Source organism: Salvelinus alpinus, chromosome 36 (genome assembly GCF_045679555.1).
Source record: "Salvelinus alpinus chromosome 36, SLU_Salpinus.1, whole genome shotgun sequence".
In the NCBI taxonomy this organism is placed as follows: Eukaryota; Metazoa; Chordata; class Actinopteri; order Salmoniformes; family Salmonidae; genus Salvelinus; species Salvelinus alpinus.
In genome coordinates this window covers 5,511,937-5,536,944 of record NC_092121.1, presented here as the reverse complement: position 1 = coordinate 5,536,944, position 25,008 = coordinate 5,511,937, and the positions used below count along the sequence as shown (strand labels likewise).

The 25,008-nt window shown below is 42.3% G+C and overlaps 1 protein-coding gene across 1 annotated transcript in view; it reads right to left on the bottom strand.

Moving 5' to 3' along the window:
- The window catches only part of LOC139565212 (syntaxin-1B), a 65,616-nt gene that overhangs the window by 20,547 nt on the left and 20,061 nt on the right, over nt 1-25,008 (bottom strand). Inside the window, exons 2-4 of the mRNA XM_071385368.1 lie at nt 12,907-12,981; nt 10,469-10,568; nt 5,838-5,912 (exon numbers count right to left, since the gene is read on the bottom strand). Of these exons, the coding sequence (XP_071241469.1) occupies nt 5,838-5,912; nt 10,469-10,568; nt 12,907-12,981 (250 nt within the window). The remainder of the gene's footprint in view (nt 1-5,837; nt 5,913-10,468; nt 10,569-12,906; nt 12,982-25,008) is intronic.

Sequence of the window (25,008 nt, the reverse complement as noted above, 5' to 3'; positions counted from 1 at the left end):
AAAAATTCAAGGGGTGTGAATACTTTCTGAAGGCACTGTAGGCTATTTTCAAAACGAGAAGTTGAAGTCACTCTTTAAATCAAAATGTGTCAAAAAGGAATAGATTTCCTAAGTATGAATCTATTCCTTTTTGACACATTTTGATGTGTCAAATACACTATGACAGCGCAATACACAGGGGGTGGAACAGTGGCAAAGGTACCCACAGGACAAACAGAATAATATTAGTCTGAGGATAGATTAAATAGCATTAATACAACAAAAATAATTCTAAACACACCTTTAGTTTACAAAGTTAAACAGATGTATTTTATGTTCATAATAAGCAGTGTTGCTGACCACAAACCAAACATTATTTTCCAGTTATGTTCTAAATGTGATGTAACGGTGTAAAATGCCCTCGGTGCATTTGATTTGGATCGACAAAACAGAGAAATAGCAGGATTTTGGGATGTCAAATAGTCAGCTTATGACATACCATCTCCTTTTGAACAAATGCAATGTTCCCAAAACTATAAAACATTGATCAAAAACAACACATTTGGGGTATTCTGCCCAGCCCCTTTTAAATAGAGGCAATGTCCTTAAAAAGCTTTTGGAAAAAAATATCATTCCTGATACTTACTTATGGACAAATGTTGGGTTTCTCACAACTACGAGATAATGTGATTCCCAATATAATCTATTGTGTACTGTATGTGATTATTCATTGTTTTACATTGGTTTTCTCTCTGTGTGACCTTCATCAAGAGCATTTCTGAGAACAATAAAGAGAAAATGGAGAAATAAAAGAATGTCAAACGAAAGCACCAGATGTAAGGACCTATTATATCACCCATAGTATAACATTTGCATTTGTGAATCATCTATGTAGGTTTTATAAGGGCTTCATTAAGCTTCATAAGATTGTCAATGTAACTGCGCAACCCCTCCTCACAATATCTCCCACCTCTTAACCTCTTTTAGGCTCCCGAGTGGCGCAGCGGTTTAAGGCACTGCATCTCAGTGCTAGAGGCGTCACTACAGAACCTGATTCGATCCCGGGCTGTATCATAACTGGCCGTGATCAGGAGTCCCATAGAGCGTTGCACAATTGGCCCAGCATCATTCGGGTTAGGGGAGGGTTTGGCCGGGGTAGGCCGTCATTGTAAAATAAGAATTTGTTCTTAACTGACTTGCCTAGTTAAATAAAGGTTAAATAAATAAGATTCAAATAAATATTCCAGATTAATTGTCTTACCATATGGCGCATACTCTTCCTGTAATTTTTCTTTATGACTACTGTGCGCCCTGGTCAAAGACACAGTGCTCCGCTGGTGTCTCAATAAGCTAGGCCCACTTTGAACACACCTTAGATCAATAACAAAGGAGATTTCCATATTGCTGATTGGATGCTTTGTTGCTGCTGCATGGTGCCCAGACGCCAATGTCCCATCACCGTTCATTACCTTTGATAGAGGAAGCCCTCTCTCAGTAGCAAAGTCTTTTGTGATGAAATTTAGAAGAAACAACCAGATGAGTGGGAGTCTTCCAGATTATTGGACTAAAATAAAGAACGAAGCTAGAGGAATGCGACTCAGCGCCTTTGAGTGAGGGGTTTCCTATCTGGCTTCAGAGGGAGCTTATACTTCAAAGGAGATTAGTCTAAAACTCCTACTGGTATTTGAATTCACGCCCCAAAATCAGACCTCTTGTGCACGTTGGTATAGTATCTTAGTGGTGGTCTATCAGCAGCAAGTGGGTTGGACACTGAGATGTTTGAGATGTTAGAGATGTTTAACTCGTGGTGCTTCAGGTATTTTGATATCAACTACATATAATAAGTATGATTTGTTTTAGTTTGTGTCTCTGAAATGATCGATTTTATGTGACGTATTCTTGACCTATCTTCGGTCTTGTATCTTGTGTAGTGCACCTGTGGTAATGTGGATAATGCAGGGAATCTATAGCGTATTTACCCACAGCATCTGTGAGGTCATACAATATCTATCCATGATGGTTTCCCTATCGTCGCATAACATCCTGATCAATCTAGAGAACCTACCGTACAGTTGAGTATCTACAGTTGAAGTCGGAAGTTTACATACACTTAGGTTGGATTCATTAAAACTCGTTTTTCAACCACTCCACAAATTTCTTGTTAACAAACTATATATTTTTTTACCAAGTCAATTAGTACATCTACTTTGTGCATGACACAAGTAATTGTTCCAACAATTGTTGACAGAGATTATTTAGCTTATAATTCACTGTATCACAATTCCAGTGGGTCAAAAGTTGACATACACTAAGTTGACTGTGCCTTTAAACAGCCTGGAAAATTCCAGAAAATTATGTCATGGCTTTAGAAGCTTCTGATAGGCTAATTGACATCATTTGAGTCAATTGGAGGTGTACCCGTGGATGTATTTCAAGGCCTACCTTCAAACTCAGTGCCTCTTTGCTTGACATCATGGGAAAATCAAAAGAAATCAGCCAAGACCTCAGAAAAACAATTGTAGACCTCCACAAGTCTGGTTCATCCTTGGCAGCAATTTCCAAACGCCTGAAGGTACCACGTTCATCGGTTCAAACAATAGTACGCAAGTATAAATACCATGGGACCACGCAGCCATCATACCGCTCAGGAAGGAGACGCGTTCTGTCTCCTAGAGATGAACATATTTTGGTGCGAAAAGTGCAAATCAATCCCAGAACAACAGCAAAGGACCGTGTGAAGATGCTGGAGGAAACAGGTACAAAAGCATCTATATCCACAGTAAAATGAGTCCTATATCAACATAACCTGAAAGGCCGCTCGGAAAGGAAGAAGCCACTGTTCCAAAACCGGCATAAAAAAGCCATACTACGGTTTGCAACTGCACATGGGGACAAAGATCGTACATTTTGGAGAAATGTCCTCTGGTCTGATGAAACAAAAATAGAACTGTTTGGCCATAATGACCATCGTTATGTTTGGAGGAAAAAGGGGGAGGCTTGCAAGGCGAAGAACACCATCCCAACCGTGAAGCACGGGGTGGCAGCATCATGTTGTGGTGTGCTTTGCTGCAGGAGGGACTGGTGCACTTCACAAAATAGATGGCATCATGAGGCAGGAAAATGATGTGGATATATTGAAGCAACATCTCAAGACATCAGTCAGGAAGTTAAAGCTTGGTCGCAAATGGGTCTTCCAAATGGACAATGACCCCAAGCATACTTCCAAAGTTGTGGCAAAATGGCTTAAGGACAACAAAGTTAAGGTATTGGAGATGCCATCACAAAGCCCTGATCTCAATCCTATAGAAAATGTGTGGGCAGAACTGAAAAAGTGTGTGCGAGCAAGGAGGCCTACAAACCTGACTCCGTTACACCAGCTCTGTCAGGAGGAATGGGTCAAAATTCACCCAACTTATTGTGGGAAGCTTGTGGAAGGCTACCTTAAAACTTTGACCCAAGTTAAACAATTGAAAGGCAATGCTACCAAATACTAATTTGTACACTTCTGACCCACTGGGAATGTGATGAAATAAATAAAAGCTGAAATAAATCATGAAATAAATAAATCAAATAAATCATGTATTTGGCTAAGGTGTATGTAAACTTCCGACTTCAACTGTATCTACAGTGGTGGATCTACGGTTGGTCGGCTACCTAGCTACAGTATAACAGCGCTCCCCGGTGAGGCACTTCCTCTGGCTTGCTGCCTACTGCCTTTTCATTTTTCACTGTGTCATGACTCAGCTGATTTGCATAATAATGCCAAGGGGGGTCTCCTTAATGTGGTCTTAAACAAGAGGCTTACCTGTCTTTCAGTAAATATCAACACTCTACATGGCTGGTTGAAAGGTCATTGATCATTGTTGTTCTGTTGGTTAACCACTTTGTCTGACTGGATGAGACAGGCGCTGCTTCTCTCTCCCGGACTGCAAAGCTACCGCATGACATAATGTATAAGGACGCAGAGTAGTAGCATAACGTAGCGTAGCGGTCGCCTGTAAACCTGAGGCGATCTTTCACACGAGGTCTGATGGAAAATGTTGCATTTTTGGAGCACAGTGTATAATGCACTTGGCATTCAATTCATCTGAATGTTATTACCTTTTCTGTACTGATGCTGGTTTAATGCACGATTCAGTGTATTTGGAGTCTGAAGAGGTTGCTTCTTAGTTTACAAACTAGACTGGTGAGCAACTGTAAATGGTAGTTCTTACATTGTAAAATAATAATTTGCAATAAAATGCTATTGAATCATATGAGGCACAAGAGAGTATTCCTAAGAAGAACGCAAAGCCTAAAATATAAATTGCTACACCATCAAGTCCTATTACAGTTTTTAAAGGGCATTTTTCAATTCTCACTTTATTAGTTATTAGGAAATGGTGAGCAAAGCAACATATTTCACCTAGATCCAGGCGTCAACTGATATGCGACCTGGCATGCTGCCAGTCTGAGGGCAGAGGCTGGAGGCAGAAGGCGTTTGGATGACAAGAGTGATGTCAGCTCCATTGCGGCTTTGTTTTTTACAATATGCCCCTTGGGGGATCACCAGAGACAACCTATTTTCTACAGCAAAACCCCCAGAAGTATATTCTCTGTTCTCTACTGTACACATAAACTAGGCTGACGAGCTGATGTAAATACCAAATGATTTGCATATATTCATGTGTTCACAGTGGGTAGGGTTGAAATGTATAGTAATGCTACTGTAAAAAAAAGATATAATTTGAGAGTCAACTAACAAATTCTGCAGTTTTTTCTGTGTAACGTCGAATCAAAGAGTACCCAAGATTTTTGAACGCTCTCTGTTTTGATCTTTAACTTTCCTACTCAATTATATTATAAATCTACCACATGAGAGAGACTATTGTATTAACAAACGTTATCACGGATACGTTTCAAACAAACACATACTTGCAAGACTGCAGTATGATCTGTATATTCAACGTATGCAAATATTTGTCTGTATGTTCGAGATACGGATGGAAAATTAAAACATGAAAAGCAGATCACTGTTCTTAAAGGGCAAAAACAGACAGACCTTGTGGGGATTGCAATTATAGACCGATATCTACCATCAAAGCTGTTTTCATTGTGCATGTGCATTTGCATATGCGAGTGTGAATGGGATGTGTGTTGGGGCGAATGGTTGGATGGAACTCCCAGATAGATGAATTCACTGCTCGACCGCAGCAATGTCCTTGAACCATCATGGCTTGAATTGTTAACTGTCAATCCAGTTAACATTAGCCGCCTCAGCTTTGCTCTTCGCTATAATTCTCCCCTCATTAAAAATACAATTGTTGTAGATGATGCTCTGACCCCAATTGACTCTTGTCCTTAACAAAAGTCCCCGAGATGCCCATTTGACGTTATTGCAGGGGGCCACTAGATGTAGCAAATATCGTCATTTTTGTTCATCGTAACCATTTTGTTTTAGGATGTTGGGCCTGAAATCATGGGGACTCCATTGAGGACAAACACTCTCTGATTTAAGGGGCTGATAAAGACTAAACATTGTCTTGTGTTTTTATTTGCGCTATAGACGTCTGCTGTGTTGCCTTTACATAAATGGCTTCTTTGGCTTTATCTGACCATCAGTGTTCGAGTCAGGTAATCTAATGAAGCAAGTGTTCCGGCTCTGAGCAAGTGTTTAAGTAGCGAGTTCAGTATGACAATGGAAAAGATAAATAGGGTAGGTTTGACATAATTTCCTTCATAGCCAAGAGGTTCTAATCTTGTGTTCAACATCTAGCGTGGACAACTTAACCCTGTGCAATATTGGTTGACATGGTGTTTTTCTGGCACAGTGTTTTCCAGTGTTTCACACAGCATTTTCCATTTTCATGTTACATTACCTTTTAATTTTGAGCGAACTTTATTGGCTGTCTTCTTGATGTCAGCTGTGAGGTCCTCCAACTCCTGCTTGGTCTCTGAGATACAGAAAGAGAGACAGAATTATGCCACGCTCAACATTGTGTTCCATATTATACCATTATGGCAACAATATTCAGTTATCACAGTTCCCAACCTGTGTCAATCACAATACCACTGATAAAACAACTTAGGTTGTCAGTAAATGAATGTATTGTATGCGAGTGATATTGCACATTTTCTCATGTATGTATAACAGTGTGCAAACATACTGTACTAGTGGGTGAATGAAAAGTGGTATTGTATGTGAAAATCAGTTTATTATCTAGACAAAGAATATGGGATTGTGTAGGTTGGAGTGGATGAGTGTGTGTGACAGTGTTTAAGCCTGTGTGTGTGTGTGTGTGTGTGTGTGTGTGTGTGTGTGTGTGTGTGTGTGTGTGTGTGTGTGTGTGTGTGTGTGTGTGTGTGTGTGTGTGTGTGTGTGTGTGTGTGCCTGCGTGCATGTGTGCATGTGAGTGTGTTTGTGTGTGTGTGTGTGTGTGCGTGGGTGCGTGCGAGTGTGTTTGTGTATGTGTGTGGGACTCAGCTGCAGTGTTTGGGCTGATTTATTACCGCTGCAGTGCCATTCATGGAAACCAGCTCAGCCCTTTCTGCCTCTCCTCTCCTCTCCTCTCCTCTCCTCTCCTCTCCTCTCCTCTCCTCTCCTCTCCTCTCCTCTCCTCTCCTCTCCTCTCCTCTCCTCTTCCTCCCTCCCTCCCTCCCTCCCTCCCTCCCTTCCTCACTCCACTAACAAGAGGACTATCTCCTAACACATCATTAACTGGTAATAGAAACTCATATGCATAATTTGTTTATCTACAACAAATGTATAACGTCTACCCATGATTATAGATAACTAATGAGTTAATTGCCGGCATGTTTCTCTCGTGTTGTAATTTGGCTGTCGGCTCATTAAGATAGTTTGTGCGTTACCTAAGATTAGAGTTTTCACAAGAGTGCAGCACCTACATCCGCTGGTTAATCTTAAAACATGTGCCCTGTAGCTTTGTACTTCATGAATCATAAAGAAACATATCTAATTCTGACGCTAGAAAGTACACTCTTGTAATAAAAAATAAAAAAAGGTGCTATCTAGAACCTAAAAGGGTTATTCGGCTGTCCCCATAGGAGAACCCTTTGAAGAACCCTTTTTGGTTCCAGGTAGAACCGTTTTGGTTCCATGTAGAGGGCTCTACATTGAACCCAAAAGGGTTCTACCTGGAACCAAAAAGGGTTCTACCTGTAACCAAAAAGGGTTCTCCTATGGGGAGAGCTGAAGAACCGTTTTGAAACCTTTTTTTATAAGAGTATAGTTTAGCAATATTGAGAGCCGGAAAGGTTTAAAATAAATCATTCAACACACTAAAATAATATCATTTCAAATCTAATTTTGTGGTAGAAAAGGATATTCATCATGCACAACAGTAAGCTACTACAATGATACAGTATTCTACCACTGCTCTACGGCGTTATTATATGCATTGAAATGTAGGGACTGTTCTGTCCATCACAAGTAAGTCAATGATATATTTACAGGAACATTAGGATAACCAGTCATTTGCATACAGACAACACAGATAGGTCAATTACCTTTCAAAGTACTGTATCAGCAAGGAAAGCCATTTGTAGTTTTGTGATATTTGTTCGGGGTATATTTAGAGTCAATTAGTGCAAATTAACCTGTAATCACTGGGCACGTTTTAGGTGCTATCAACAAACCAATCAGATGCTAACAAGCTCCTGTCTGGTACTTAATAGGTTAACACTGGATGCCTTGATTGTTGGGTTGTGTTGTGTTTTGAATACTGTGCTGTTTTTTCTGAGATTATGTCCAAATGTTAGTGTATTTAAGGTGTCCGGTAGCTACTCCATGCCTCTGCATTTGACCTGTCTATCGATTATCCGAAAGCAAAAAGGGTCCTATGTCACTGACCTGGCAACTCATATTTGCACACAACGACACCTCCTTGTGGGTCAATACTGTTGTCTGGGACTAGCATCCGTGATCTATATTTCAAGACACAAGAGCTAGCTACAACACAAAGCCATTTCAGTTGAAAGATTTAGCTTTTGGCCTCTAAGAAAAACCCCTGAACCCTTACCTATGAGGCCTTTACCTTTAAGACCATTTCCTGAAAGGCTCTTTCCTATAAGACCCTTACCTTTAAGACCCTTACCTTTAAGACCCTTTCCTGAAAGGCTCTTTCCTATAAGGCCTTTACCTTTAAGACCCTTACCTTTAAGACCCTTACCTTTAAGACCCTTTCCTGAAAGGCCCTTTCCTATAAGGCCTTTACCGATAAGGCATTTTATATGTGTAAGTGTAACTGCATATAGACTACAACTAAATAGCTTACTAAATAAGTTGGTTGTATTGCCTTCTGTTGACGGGTCCTCCCTGTCCTTGTGTTCACCCTGTGTGTGACGTGATAAGTGAATTCTGTGCTAACTCAAATGGAGTGATTCCTCAGGATTTCACTATACATTATGGAGATGCCCTTCGGCCATGATTGGAGAGAGGCATGAGATTTAAACATGTTCCGTTGCTAAGTCCAAGAATGATTGTTCCTTGTACGATTCACATTTCATTTGAAAATAGCAAAGTGTGACAGTGCAATCTGAATAACTACAGGCTACAGCGTTGGGTTTCCAAGTGATGATAACTGAAGATGATTTTTCTACACAGATTTCTTCAGTAAACAACTACACTTCCCAGCATGCATTATTCAAGGAAGTACACTGGAATGCATTTTGTATCATCCACTGACTACCAAACATTATTTGGAATGGCTTGACTAGCAAACATGAGAGAGGCCAAATTGAAGCTTTTGGTTCATTTTGAGGACATAAATGTAAGATTAAGCTAGCATACATGAATATAATAAAAAACAACAGAAACAGAAATATGCCGGCAATTCTGTAGGGACAACATACATACTGTCTGAGTTGGAATATTTAATATAATCAATAATAACAGTGAATCTAAAGATATTATGTTTATGTGAATATATGTAAGCAATGCTCTTCCTACTTAGACGCTTTAGTCGCAAAGAAATGTTCCAAATGACCAGATTCCCCACATTTATCACATAAAGAAATCAGACAACATACACACACATAGCATAGCAACCACATACTTACTAGTTAAACCACCTGGGTAGATAACTAGTAACCAGTTAGCTCACTCACAAAAACTGAACTCCAACAACAAGTCCCCCGGAGCAAGTCCTTCATGAAGCATGCATCACAAGAAAAAAAAGGAAGGGGAAATGGGGGAAAAAAGGAAGGAAAAACAGACAGAAAAGAAAAAGACAGAAACAGTCCAACAACATTACATAAGATAAAACATGCATGTGTAGAAATTGAAATCAAATATTGAAATCATAAGGCAAAAGAAATTGTATGCAAAAACACATTGAGGAGCTACAATAAAAGTGATTGGGCAATAAAAGGGATGTGAACGTGTGAGAAAAGGACGTGAAATCTGAAGGATTCCGTGATGACGGTACAGTAGGTATTGTGCCACTGCCTGCCCTGAGACTCTGGGTTAACCCAGACTAGAGGTTCTCTGACAAGGCCTAACATTAGCAATGAAACATTCATTCACTCCAGTTGAGTCACTAGCAGCCTGGGTCACTGTGAACTCTAAAGAACACACTACACTCATCTCCTAACAACCGCACGGTCCTACAGCAGCACGGCAAAAATGAAGGGGCCATTTTCTGAAACGTCTTTCACTGTACGTTCTTGACTGATTGATTGTGGCATCTTTTGGGCCCTATTGGGGTTTTGACAAAATGCCAGACAGTCATAACGGCCTAAAAGCAGTGGTTGAAGGTTAACAGGACTGGATTTCAATCAAATTATTGGAGAAAATACCATAGTATTTAAATATTTACACACATCTTCATGTCTGTTTTAGACCATACTCAAAAGTGTTATCCATGGTAATACCTTAGTGCTCTTTCTTTTTTTTTAAGCCTGCCTCCAAACAACTTCATTTCATGTTAGGGCAAATGTATGTGTTGTCTTCATTGACCGTAAGATGAAAATGTGTTATAATAATGATAATATTGTCACAATAAACACAAAAAAAACTTTTCATTGAGTATTCAGTGAGTGTGGTGGTGAACCCTCGTCAACCAGTGGGTGGAGTCCCACCCTTGCATATTCATTTGTTGAGTCGTGTGTGTTGGCCGGGTGTGCGTGCGTGGGCCGGGTGTGACTCAGTAAGAGATGAGTGGGTGGGGTCACATTCACTGAGTGCGTGGGTGGAGTATCTCCCACAGGTATATAGCCAGGGTCACACACACACTTAAACCAATCTGTCTCTGCTATCCTCAGGCCCTTACTTACTCCCCCTCACACAGACCTGAAAGGATTTGACACCAATACTAAACCGGAAAGCAATATTGCATTTTCTGGCATATCACTTCTACCTGTCCTGTCAGTGCTGCAAGGTGGAGTCCATGAGGACTGAGGGAAAGCAGTATGGAACTGGTATGGAATTGGGCCCCGTCTTAAAAGTATCCATTCCGGCTCATGGATGTGGCTCGTGGCCACCGAGACTTACTTTCGTCAGGGTTGGGCGCTGCCAGGATGGCGCTATGCTGCTTCTTGACCTGCTCCACATCTTCTGACAGCTTATCTATACAGACTCGGATCTCTTCCACCTGCACAGGGAGTGAGAAGGAGGGGGCAGAGGCAACATACATGAGGGCTTAATTCTTATACTCTTTAAACGAGTGTACTGTCAAATGGCCGTGGTCTAAGGAGCTTCTCCGTTCTAGTAATTCTATTTCTATGGAATTGACCAACCACGGCCACCCATGGAGAGGATGTGTGTACAGTGTGGGAGAGCTGAGGCCTCTGAACCTCATCATGGACAGGATTACCTCACACACTCAATCATCGACTGACATGACGACCCAATGGAAGCACTTTCTGATGGGTGGGAGAGCAGGGGAATCTGCATAAGACCACATATAAGTCAATTACTGACTGACAATTATCATCTCTGCTAGTTTAGGGTTTGGAGGCTTGATTCTTAGCCATCGTTGAGGGAATTTAGGAATGTTATTTAGTCTAAATGGTTTTCATACTGACACATCACAGCGAAACCTCTTTACATACATACATACATACACCGGCAATAACGTCTGCTAAACACGTGCATGTGACAAATAAAATGTGATTTGATTTTTAATACCTAATTGCAGTATTAGCTATATATCGTCACTCGTTGTGGATCAATATCTCTATCTAACATTTGTATGATACAAGATGGCCACTGTTTTAATGGTGGGTGTTCAAACTCCTCCAACCCCACAGAATGTGCAGAGGCGCCTGCAGATAATGCATTTCCAAGAACTTCGGACTGTCCCCTGAAATCCTGTGCAAAGTCAGACTCAGCAGCCTAACCACACGTTCTGTATTCATTCCACCTCTCCATCTGAATGGGTTATGTAATCCAATTCCCAATACAGACGTGTCAAAGGCAGATACAGACGTGTCAAAGTCCCCCTATTCTTGTGGTTATGCGGATACTTTTGCAATGACTGTATGGATATGAGCATATATATGTGCTCTGCATTCCTATCCATTCTCTTCTCCATTATTAATAGCTCTTCCTATTGTTCAATGACAATGGCTCGTGAGCTACTTCCTCAACGAAGTAGCTCACAACGAAACGATTATAGTGAATCATTGTTTAGCCCAGATTGAGCCAATTCCCCTTCCCCCTATAGTGTTCACTTAATAGTTTTAAGAGGAAAGCTTTGTAAAGCAGACAGATTCGTTTTCATTAGGCCAGAGGAGTTGAGCCACGGCCCATAAGGTAGTGAGGAGCACAGCTAAGCCAGGCTCAACGACTGCACCCTGCCTACAGCAGCAGAGCTCTTCAAAGGCAGGTGTCCTCAATCCCAGCTAGCCCCTCAGGGCCCCACTAACAGTGTCTACCTGGTCTTCCAGGCTTGATAAGATGCCTATCAAAAGACAAGGACCAGAGTTGGGGCTTTTGTTTGCGATTCATGGTGCTGTGTTGCAGATAACTGGGTATCTGTTCAAGGTTTTTGCTTTAAAAGCCTTTCCAAAGAGAGAAAACAATTCCTGGAGGGGTCTTACACAAAAAATGAACTACTGGAAATGTTAAGCCACAGATTGTTTGTACTCCCATAAATGCTGGGACATTCTGTAGCCGTATTGTCAGACATCCAGGGTGTTAATGTCTTCGTCAAGACTTAACACTCAGCGATAAAGAGTTCTGGCAGCATCTCCCAAGTATAAAATATACCTCCACTGATAGAGTTGATGGATTCACTGCAGTCTTATTATGGTAGGAAGGAAAGAAAGGTCACTACTCAATTTTGGCATAGTAGGCAAGAAACCCTGGGGGAGGGACTTAAAAGCTGTTACATCCTCCGTAACTTGGTCTTTCAGTAGCTTTCCCCCGCCATTGGATCATCAGTTAGTACGCAAATCATTCCGATTTCTTGTGTTTGAACACACCAAACATAATGTTGCTCTATTTGCATATCCTGCCCCTTCTCCTTTTCCTGTCATAGCATGTTCCTTGTTGCATAGGATGAATGTGGAAAGAAATGATGCTTAAGCCCTTTCAATTTTGAAAGATAAAGCTGAAGGGAACATGACCTGGAGGTAATGTAGCCAGTAGGCCTATTTTCTTTTCTTGTTTTTACATGATGTGGCCTGATGGCCCCCATTATAATATGGCATTAATAACACTGCACTTGGAAACACTAGTAAATGGGTAACACGTAGAACAGTAACACCTTAACTTTAGAGATATGGCACTTATATAAGGCATTTGCTACCAGTTAATTGCCAATTATGACCTTATGGCATTATGCATACACCTTAATTAGTAATTTGCCCCCTTTTATTAAATATGACCTGCAGACGTGTGGATACAAGAAACTACCAGGTTAAGTTTGTAATAATAGTTATTAGGATATTTCGCAGCATGTATTGCAGTTGTTTTGTTGCACTGACCTGTTCAAAGAACTCATCCATGAAATGATCCCGGTCAACCTGGACAACTTCTTCATCATCATCGCTGTCCTTAGCCTGAAACAGAACAAATGAAAAACAAAATCAGTCCCCCATGCACTACACTGGCATATCGCTATTTATTGTTGATTGCGTATTTGTGACCTGTGCAAACCGCAGATAAAACAGTACCACACTTGGCTATAGACCCTCCTAACTGTTGGAAGGGTAAGGAGTAAGGATGGAAGGGTAAGGGGTAGAGAATAAAAAGGAAAACCCTTGTATCCATACTGCTTGGTGACATGCATGGCAGCCATTTTAGATAAAGCTACAGAAAAGGCTTTGAAATATGTGTGTTATATTTGCGCTGTCACTTCAAACAGTTCATGATATGAAAGGAATGACCCTTGAAGGGAGTGACCCTCAGCGTCTTACACAAACCCTCCTCGGCTTAGAGCGATGCGGGCTGTGTAAACTGACCTCAACAGGGTCAAGGACTAAGAGACAGTGAGAAAGAGAGGCTGTATACGAAGGTGTTGAAAATGGCAGGAGAATCGATGGAACACCTTACATTTGCGCTAAAATAATAAAGATGTGTCCTCGGCTTCTTGTCGCGCTTAGCGTTGATGAATTGCCAGAGGCCCATGGAGAGGGCCTGAGGTGTGTAGTGTTGGCAAGGTGGAGCGTGGGCCGTCTGCCATAGGGCAGCACACAGCTCATTCTGTTGCTGATATTAGGGGCACTAGAAATTATACACCCAACAAAAAAGGCAATAGATAGGCCAGAGATAGATCACCGTGTGTGTATGATCAAATTGATGAACTGTTTAGGCAACAGCTTAATGGGTATTTTGCCTATTTGCACCAGAGAAGGGCATAGTATTTATGTTCAATAAACAGACAAGCAATAACAGCAAGCAGCAGTTAGATCTAGGGCTCTATTTAATCCGTAGTGCTGAAGAGCTGTGCAATAGCGCGACAGACATTAAAAGGCAATGTTCCCGCGTTAGCGGAGACTGCATTCACAGTAAACGCTACATATGTCGGCTCAATCGGAAATTACCTATACATTTCAATTACGCTATAACGCTGAACCTCAGCGATGTGGATCGAATCGAGCCCCTAGAGTGTTTTGTGATCTAATGGCAGCCATGGTGAATCACATTGTGAGGGGGAGAAGGGTTGACAAATCCATTTCACCTGGGGAAAAACAACAAACCGACAAGACCTCTACAGAAGTCCACAACAGAAGAACAGTCATTGCTGAACAGCTTAGTCATAAACGCAGCTAGTGGACAGCTATCTATAACTGTTGGCAAACAGAGAAATCTACAAAATGGCAGCCCTATACTTGGGCACACTCTAGTTAACCTTTTCCCTTCACTCTCCATTACTTCCTGTATGTCTTCTGGCCAGAAAAAAGACAGGAGAGTTAAGTCCTCTAAATCGCATCTCATGCCAAAACATACAGCAGCAGACAAGTGTGTCGGGGAGGCAACGTTTTTTCATAGGCGCATATGGGAGGGAAAAATAGCTCCAAGGCAGAGGCTGGATGCGTTGGGAGGCCTAGTCGAGTTGCTGAGCGTTGAACTTGAGCGCTGGCTCCCTGATTGTAACGGACAGTTGACTATGTCTCCAGCTGTTGGGGCTGGCTTTGCCTTGGTTAGGGTTTGAAACATTTCCCTCCAGTCCCCACCTCTAACTAGCTCCACCTTGAGGCTGTGCAGTTCATGTTCCTGCCCTCTGTGCCCTCAGATGACAGTCACCCACTCTGCCTTGTATGGTATGATGAGAGACGGTTCCTGGTTGGATCACTCACTGTCCAATGTAATGTGATGCTAGTGTATATGGGGTGTGTGACAAAGGATTAATATGACTTCAGTGCATGGAGCTTTGATATTGATACACACTGCAGTTCTTGGAGGACATGGCACCCTTTAGCCACTTTGCTGTTGTTATGTTTTTTCCTCTTACCTCGTTGTATAGATTTTTTGTCATTTAAATGCTTTTCTGAAAAACATGTCACGACATGCCATTTTGTTCATTTTTTGCTCCATTTAAGCACATAATAGAGAATATAATGTGTTGAGTTTTCACAGTAGCTTTCAGGCTAATGAGCGGTGACTCACATTCGTGCTAACATTCACACAGGCAATATCAATGACCTACCATATTCATATCAATTTCCAGCAATTATTTTCTGAAGCATTTAGTACCAGCTCCATTTAAATGGCCATAGCTATGCAAAAAAAAATGCTGTGATTAAATGAAATGTTGCTCAAATTTGGGTTAATGAGTAATTGGTTTCACCTCTACACATGATCATCGAAGAGAAAGATACAGTGGGGAGAACAAGTATTTGATACACTGCCGATTTTGCAGGTTTTCCTACTTACAAAGCATGTAGAGGTCTGTAATTTTTATCATAGGTACACTTCAACTGTGAGAGACGGAATCTAAAACAAAAATCCAGAAAATCACATTGTATGATTTTAAAATAATTAATTTGCATTTTATTGCATGACATAAGTATTTGATCACCTACCAACCAGTAAGAATTCCGGCTCTCACAGACCTGTTCGTTTTTCTTTAAGAAGCCCTCCTGTTCTCCACTCATTACCTGTATTAACTGCACCTGTTTGAACTCGTTACCTGTATAAAAGACACCTGTCCACACACTCAATCAAACAGATTCCAACCTCTCCACAATGGCCAAGACCAGAGAGCTGTGTAAGGACATCAGGGATAAAATTGTAGACCTGCACAAGGCTGGGATGGGCTACAGGACAATAGGCAAGCAGCTTGGTGAGAAGGAAACAACTGTTGGCGCAATTATTAGAAAATGGAAGAAGTTCAAGATGACGGTCAATCACCCTCGGTCTGGGGCTCCATGCAAGATTTCACCTCGTGGGGCATCAATGATCATGAGGAAGGTGAGGGATCAGCCCAGAACTACACGGCAGGACCTGGTCAATGACCTGAAGAGAGCTGGGACCACAGTCTCAAAGAAAACCATTAGTAACACACTACGCCGTCATGGATTAAAATCCTGCAGCGCACGCAAGGTCCCCCTGCTTAAGCCAGTGCATGTCCAGGCCTGTCTGAAGTTTGCCAATGACCATCTGGATGATCCAGAGGAGGAATGGGAGAAGGTCATGTGGTCTGATGAGACAAAAATAGAGCTTTTTGGTCTAAACTCCACTCGCCGTGTTTGGAGGAAGAAGAAGTATGAGTACAACCCCAAGAACACCATCCCAACCGTGAAGCATGGAGGTGGAAACATCATTCTTTGGGGATGCTTTTCTGCAAAGGGGACAGGACGACTGCACCGTATTGAGGGGAGGATGGATGGGGCCATGTATCGCGAGATCTTGGCCAACAACCTCCTTCCCTCAGTAAGAGCATTGAAGATGGGTCGTGGCTGGGTCTTCCAGCATGACAACGACACAAAGCACACAGCCATGGCAACTAAGGAGTGGCTCCGTAAGAAGCATCTCAAGGTCCTGGAGTGGCCTAGCCAGTCTCCAGACCTGAACCCAATAGAAAATCTTTGGAGGGAGCTGAAACTCCGTATTGCCCAGCGACAGCCCCGAAACCTGAAGGATCTGGAGAAGATCTGTAGGGAGGAGTGGGCCAAAATCCCTGCTGCAGTGTGTGCAAACCTAGTCAAGAACTACAGGAAACGTATGATCTCTGTAATTGCAAACAAAGGTTTCTGTACCAAATATTAAGTTCTGCTTTTCTGATGTATCAAATACTTATGTCATGCAATAAAATGCAAATTAATTACTTAAAAATCATACAATGTGATTTTCTGGATTTTTGTTTTAGATTCCGTCTCTCATAGTTGAAGTGTACCTATGATAAAAATTACAGACCTCTACATGCTTTGTAAGTAGGAAAACCTGCAAAATCGGCAGTGTATCAAATACTTGTTCTCCCCACTGTATATAGAAGGTTCAATCAGAATAAACAACTGACAGGTTTCCACAGAGAACAGCAATTCTGACAGACTCGTCTGAATCAGTTTAGGTTCCCTTGGTTTTTATCAAAGGCTACAGATCTGGAGCTGTGGTTCATCTGTGTGGTCCGTGTCATTCAAAAGGCCAAGGACTGGAGCATGTTGGAGTAAGATATGAACACGACTGATTGTGTACAATCAAGTGACTGTGGTCATACATGCATTGTGTTGTCCTCCAAGCGTTCATTTTAAAAGTGTCACGCCCTGATCTGTTTCACCTGTCCTTGTCCTTGTGCTTGTCTCCACCCCCCTCCAGGTGTCACCCATCTTCCCCATTATCCACTGGGTACTTATACCTGTGTTCTCTGTTTGTCTGTTGCCAGTTCGTCTTGTTTGTCAAATCAACCAGCGTTTTGTCTCAGCTCCTGCTTTTCCCCAGTCTCTTTTCCCCGCCCTGGTTTTGACCCTTGCCTGTCCTGACTCTGAGCCTGTCTGCCTGACCATTCTGCCTGCCCCTGACCCTGAGCCTGCCTGGCATCCTGTTCCTTTGCCCCTACTCTGGATTACCGACCTCTGCCTGAACTGATCCTGAGCCTGCCTGCCGTCCTGTACCATTCCCCCACAACTCTGGATTATCGACCCCTGCCTGCCTTGACCTGTCGTTTGCCTGCCCCTGTTGCTGTAATTTTTTTTTTTTTTACTTCAACACAGTCTGCATTTGGGTCTTACCTGAAACGTGATAAAAAAGGGTGTGGTTACAACAGACAATCAATCAAAGTATTGATTATAATAGGCATACAGATACCACCAATCTGGATAATGCGGTAGATGTTTTTATAGGTGTAAAGTAGCAAGTAAAAACAATATAGCAGACATAGTAATATACTATGCTTGGGATATAACTGCAGTGTTGCAAGTAAATTATTTATTTGATAAGAGATAGTGGCCTATTCCTAGATACTTTCCAATTAAGATAACTGACTCAGATTGAACATTTTAATCCATGTTGAAACTACCAAAAACTTTACCATTACTTTCAGGGAACCCCCAATGGTTTGTTCACGATCAACTGCTCAGATTTCCTCCTTCCCAGAGCTGAAATTGTCTATGTATTATTCATGGGAATGATGGAACAGCTTCTGCTGCATATTGCCCAGCCCACCATCTCCATGGCTGCCTGACTGTTACACTGCACAGATGCACACAATCTTAGCCGGGCTTATTTCATTTAGATCATGATGTTGTAAGAGGTATCAATGTCTGTCAAATTCTAAGCATATAGCCTACACCTACGTATTGCACAAAAGGTGAATGTTTTTAAACTAAACAAAACGTGAACGTGCCATTTCTTGTACAGTGCATTTGGAAAGTATTCAGACCCCTTGACTTTTTCCACATTTTGTTACGTTACAGCCGTATTCTATTTTTTCTATCATCAGTCTACACAAAATACGCAATAATGACAAAGAAAAAACTGGTTTTTAGAAATGTTTTAAAATATATCAAATAAACTGAAATATTACATAAGTATTCAGATGCTTTACTCACTACTTTGTTGAAGCGACTTTGGCAGTGATTACAGCCTTAAGTCTTCTTGGGAATGCCTCTACAAGCTTGGCACACCTGTATTTGGGGAGTTTCTCCCATTCATCCCTGCAGATCTTCACAAGCTCTGTCAGGTTGGATGAGATGTTCGTTCGGGCTCAAGTCCGGCCTCTGGCTGGGTCACTCAAGGATATTCAGAAACTTGTCCCGAAGCCACTCCTGCATTGTCTTGGCTGTGTGCTTAGGGTCGTTGTCCTGTTGGAAGATGAACCTTCGCCCCAGTCTGAGGTCCTGAATGCTCTGGAGCAGGTTTTCATCAAGGATCGCTCTGTACTTTGCTCCGTTCATCTTTCCCTCGATCCTGACTAGTCTCCCAGAAACATCTCCACACCATGCTTCACCATAGGAATGGTGCCAGATTTCCTCCAGAAGCAACGCTTGGCATTCAGGTCAAAGAGTTCAATCTTGGTTTCATCAGACCAGAGAATCTTGTTTCTCATGGCCTGAGAGTCCTTTAGGTGCCTTTTGGCAAACTCCAAGCGGGCTGTCATGTGCCTTTTACTGAGGAGTGGCTTCTGTCTGGCCACTCTACCATAAAGGCCTGATTGGTGGAGTGCTGCAGAGATGGTTGTCCTTCTGGAAGGTTCTTCCATCTCCACAGAGGATCTCTAGAGCTCTGTCAGAGGGACCATCAGGTTCACCTCCCTGACCATGGCTCTTCTCCCCCGATTGCTCAGTTTGGCCAGCTCTAGGAAGAGTCTTGGTGGTTCCGAACTTTTTCAATTTTAGAATGATGGAGGCCACTGCGTTCTTGGGGACCTTCAATGCTTCAGAAATGTTTTGGTACCCTTCCCCAGATCTGTGCCTCGACACAATCCTGTCTCGGAGCTGTATGGACAATTACTTCAACCTCATGGCTTGGTTTTTGCTCTGACCTGTACTGTCAACTGCGGGACCTTATATAGACAGGTGTGTGCCTTTCCAAATCATGTCCAATCAATTGAATTTACTACAGGTAGACTCCAAGCAAGTTGTAGAAACATCTCGAGGATGATCAATGGAAACAGGATGCACAAGAGCAACATTTTGAGTCTCATAGCAAAGGGTCTGAATACGTATGTAAATAAGGAATTTCTGTTTTTCATTTTAGCAACCATAGTTTCTAAAAACCTGTTTTTACTTATTCTGAGAAGATTGATGAGGGAAAATTGTTATTTAATCAAATTTAGAATAAAGGTGTAACAAAACAAAATGTGGAAAAAGGGAAGGGGTCTGAATACTTTCTGAATGCACCGTATATGGTAAGCCACAAACAAATATGCATAAGCACACACACTTGCTGTATCACACAAAAGCATGTTGGCATTATTTGAAAAGGCAAACACACATAAATGGATAAATGCACCTTAATCCTGATATGTGACAGAGATTAAGTGAGAAATATATATTTCCGGACTTTAAAAATATAAATTGTGATCGCAGAAAAATCTAATATGACAAGTAGCTTCGATTGTAAAAGAGTCAGGTAACAACAAAGATATTCAGAATATCCAAGATAGCTGACCTCTTCAGAGATTCAATGTCTTCTCATATTTCACAATGTCAGTGTTGTATTACAATTTGGAGTAATAGGGGTCTGTGTTAGTGTTGTATTACAACGTGGATCTCTTATCACATTAGCACACTTACCTACACACTAACACAGACCCCTTCTAAATCAATACAGCCATAAATAGCTGCGCTTGAATAGCTACATTTGTTTGCTAGCTATCACCCTACACCACTATGCATTGTTTGAATATGTGTGCGTGCATACGTGGTGGCTTTATACTGTGTGTTTAGCCAAGAAAAGAGGAGGATACCAATCATGCTTTTCACCCAGGGGTGTAGAACAGTCCTCTAGGACTGCAGTGCTGCAGGTTTCCCATTTCGCCCTTGCCCATAATTGATCAGTTAATGTCACTGATTGCCCAGAGAGTCCACACACCTAGTAACACAGGTCTAAATCAGCCACTGATTTAAAAAAAAAAAAGCAGGAATGAAAACCAGCAGCCACTGCAGCCCTTCATGACTCAAGGTCAGGCAGCACCTCTGTTTGAACCCATAACAATTATTAATTAAATATGGCAAATGTTATGCAGAAGTATTATGTTACGATGTGAGTAGCATATGTACCTCATTCACCCCCTGGTGTCACTACAAGGTAGATATAATCTGCAATCACTACTTTTGACGCCTACCTAAAGTCAGACAGAAAGCACCCAACATGTGAATTAAAATGTGTAGTGAAACGAGCAGCGGGGCTAATGCTAACTCGTCGCTAGCTCTGTTGCCAGGTGCCTCTGAGGGGATCCTCATCACAAGCTGCAGCTATGTCGGCTAGGCTACAGCTATCTCATCTTGAACTGGTCAGCATTTTTACATTTCCCATGTGTGTTGTCTACTCTCTGTAGCTATATTTGGCTGTTTTCTTCCTTTACTCCTCCCAGGGCCTCCCAGCACTCCACCTGCATCCGGTTTCACCCGACGGGGGAATGGCAGCCTCTCTAGCCCTTGCTTGCCAATGGGCAGATAAGCTAGTTTACAGCTCATGTCTTCAATATGAGAGGCACGTGCATACTAATGAAAAGGGGCCAAGGGGCAAAACATTCCATGACAACAGATATCCATGAGGAGAGAGAGCATGTACGTAGGTAGGTGCGAATAGTTGCATATATGAGCAGGTAAATCTGCTAGGACTATGTTTAATGGAATGGAGTTTAGATGGAATTCAACTGACGATAGGAATGTGACTACAATAGTGCATAACATGTCTGGGCTGCAGAGATAAGGTTTGAGAAAGGTTTGCTGCAGTAACATCAGAATTCAAATCTTTAGATTGTGTTACACCTGGTACCAGATAGATCAATCTAGTATTGCAATTCATATAGACAACAATGGTACAATGTAGACACTGGTTTGTTTGAAAGGTTTTTGAGGAAATTAAATGCTAATTATTTAGCAGAGAATAGACATCAAAAGATGCTGTGAGAGAAGATATGGTTGAATACGGTTGGACATGGTTGGTGGAATCAGATGGGGTTCCAGAACAATCCACAGAAATGCAGTCATACACAGTTTGGCATAGCCAATGTACCTACCTAGTGTACCGTTCACTTGCCTGTGGCAATGAATTGTTGTAACAGCTGGACTAACAAAAACATCACGCTAGCATTCAGGTTACACTGGACAGGCTAAATTGCTAGACTGGTTAATCAGGGCTCGAACCGAATCATATTTAATCTAATGTTAAGTAGGGACTATAGCTAATGTAGAGCTTATAGCTAAACCTAACTCCAGACAACCTACTCTTCACTGTACACACTATTACAACAAGCAGCAAAAAGGATTTGACAGTAATGTAATGGATGCACAGTACTTCCACCATTTCCCTACCTTCAGATATACCAGAACATTCAAAAACACATTCATTGCTAGGTGTGAATGCGACCTCATAGTGTTCAGAGCAGTACATAAAGCATTGTACATCTGGGAGATAGGCCTCTTGAGGGCACCACAGGGAAATGCTGGTGTGTCGCTCTGAGCAATGTAGGGCAGGCCTAATACACCTGCCATGTGAGGCTCAGTTAGTCTGGCTATAGAATATAGAACAGTACACGGTTCTAAACTGTTTAGGGATCTAAAAAGTCGCCCTAGTTAAGTGTGTGTACTCTGCATGTGATCCAAAGACATACATAATCGCATTTCAACTGGGTAACCCACATGAAGAGGCTCTGTCTGTGTCCCACTCACCCCCTTTTAAGTAGCCAGCCCCGTCCAGATGCATGCCAGAGACTCGCGACACAATGAAACTATTAACGACCACAAAGCTAGCCGTGGGGGTTATCTGCTCGCAGACTGTAGCACACCTTTTTAAGTAGTTCATTCACTATATTCATGGAGATAGAACGCTAGGAAGGAAGCATGCATTCGAATGTTGTATCTCTGGATGTCGTGTAAAAAAAGAAAAAGCTAGCCTTCAATGAAAATGTAGTCATTTAAAAACCTTCAATAGGCCTATCCCTCACACCAGAGAGATGACTATGTACTGTACAGTATGTTATACTACAGGCAATGTTACCCTTATATAATGATACTAAAGGCAAATAATCTGAAATGTACACTAAAACATTTTAAAACAGTACAATTAATTACCTCCAATACTTCTGTGTACTAAATGATCCTCGCCTCATTAGAACACTACAAATTTGGGCCGTACGTAAACGCTGAAAAATGTACACCATCTCACTCACTATTACATAAGCAAATATTTAATTTATCGCTTATTCATCAAGCCGTTGACAGCCTAACCAGCTGTTTTGGATCTAGTGGCAGGGGAGCTTCCCTCTATTTATATTGTTTTATTGGTAGAGGAGAAGGGAAGTTACAATGCCGTTGTCCATGGAATCACATGAAGCTATGACATCGGCCCTGCAGTAAAAATGTCTACATAAAATATAACATGCATTACCACTCTCTGCTTTGCTTTTGTGAGTGGATGGATGAGTGGATGGATGACTGGATGGATGACTGGATGGATGGGGGAAGATATTATGGATGCATAGAATGTGAGTATTATGTATGTGTGTATATCTGTACCTTTGATGTGTATGTACGTGTGTATATGTGTAGCCTCGTAAGTGTATATTTATGTGGATGTGTGTGGATGTGCATCCGTATGAAGTGTTATTCACAAAACTCTAGTCTGGATCTCTGCGATTGCCTAAACACACAAGTATTGATTATCTCCTAAAAACACACACCCTAGAGAAAACAGCCAAAGCACATTTGAAATGCAGAATCATATTCTTGCAACGTTCTTGAAAACCATTTGAAACTGAAGGCTCGCAAAATGATCATATTGAGTGAATCATATTCAATTTGATCCATTCAGCAGCTTAAAAAACAACTGAGACCCAGTTGAGGTTTTATGGGAGATATTGCAGCAAACAGCGTCCGCGATCGCCTGTTAGCCTGCGGACAGCATTGGATCCACCAGGAATAACGTGTGTAGCATCCAGACAGCTAACGAACAGTGTACCAGTTCAACCACAGAGGACGGATGCATACTGCTGCGATCCCTGCTGCTGATGCTATAACAAATGGGCTGCTGGGAGGACGGATGGATTGATAGGGCCCATGTATGTGCAGATGCTTGGTCATACAGCTTATAAACCTATTTGTGCAAATGTGTACACATGTGTACATGAGTGTGTTCATGTGCATATTAATTGGATTAATTTGACTGACTGCACTTTGACAGCTAAAGCCCTGCGGCAAAGATGGAGCTATGGTGTGGAGTGTGGAGGAGGAGGAGCAGAGGGGATGGGATGAGAGAGATAGAGTGAGGCAGAATGTGAGATAGAGAGAAAGGGTCAAGAGAAAAGAGAGAGCCGCTGTGGGGGAGGGGACAGAGGAGAGCGAGAGAGAGAGAGAGTGGGGGATGGGAGGAAGAGGGAGGGTGAGATCCAGGGAGAGAGAGAAGGAGAGGGAGACGGAGAGAGGGAGGGAGAGAAATTGGGAAAGGGTGGGGGAGGGGAACAGGAGAGAGTCTGCAGCTAGCTAACACACATGATGCAGGTTAAACAGCATCTGTTACCACCTACAAAAAAATCTCATTGCTCCCAGCACAGTGGATCAAACAGCCATTGTGACCCAACCAGGGGTCGCCCATTCCATATGTCACCCCACCCCCAACACCATCCCTATGTGATCCACGCCACACAACTCTCTGTCAGGGAGAGTTACATAAGCCTGGGTGACCTCAGGTGTGAGGGTGAATACAATGTCATGAGAGCCTTGCCCAACCCTTAGTCCATCTGTGCTGGGAGTGGAAGAAGCCATCGGAGAGAGAGAGAACGAGACACCCCCTGTCCGCCATTACTGCCCGTCTTTGGGGCCTGGTAACAACACTAATGTCCCAATGTAGTACACAGGGGTTAGGGTTAGACTTGGGGGGGGGGGGGGGGGGGGGTTGAGTGGTGGCAGCAGAGGTAGAGGGCATGGAGAGGGGAGCGATTAAATAAAGACGCCCTGATGTATACACACGTCAACCATCATCCACTTCATGTCCATCTTCTGTCAATCCATGTTTCGCTTTCCCACTTCCAGGGCTATGAAAAGCATTGATTGTCAGTGTCCATGTTCCTTTATCAACCGTCATTCTGATGCTTTAAGGGGGCTAAGGGAGAAAATGGAAGCGAGCCATCTTTTTTTATGGCTCATAATGAAGGGGGGATGGAGGAGGGGATGTTTAGATAGAAATAGATGCTGTGGCTTCCAGACTGACTCAGCGAAAAACTCAGGGGAGTGTCTTAAGTGAAGTAACAAACAAGGCAAGGATGTGAGGCTAGGCTCCAGTAGAGAGACACAGGTTTCGACCCGATTCTTCTCTCTTCTCCCGAAGTGTGCACTTGCACACTCACCATGGTGGAAACTCCCTCCAGTCTACGCTTACACCACTCCAATGCTTTTAAATCCATGACAGGAAGTGCACATGCTGGGAGAAGTGTGGAGAATCGGGACACACTTCACTAATTCATCAATACGATGCACAGTCAT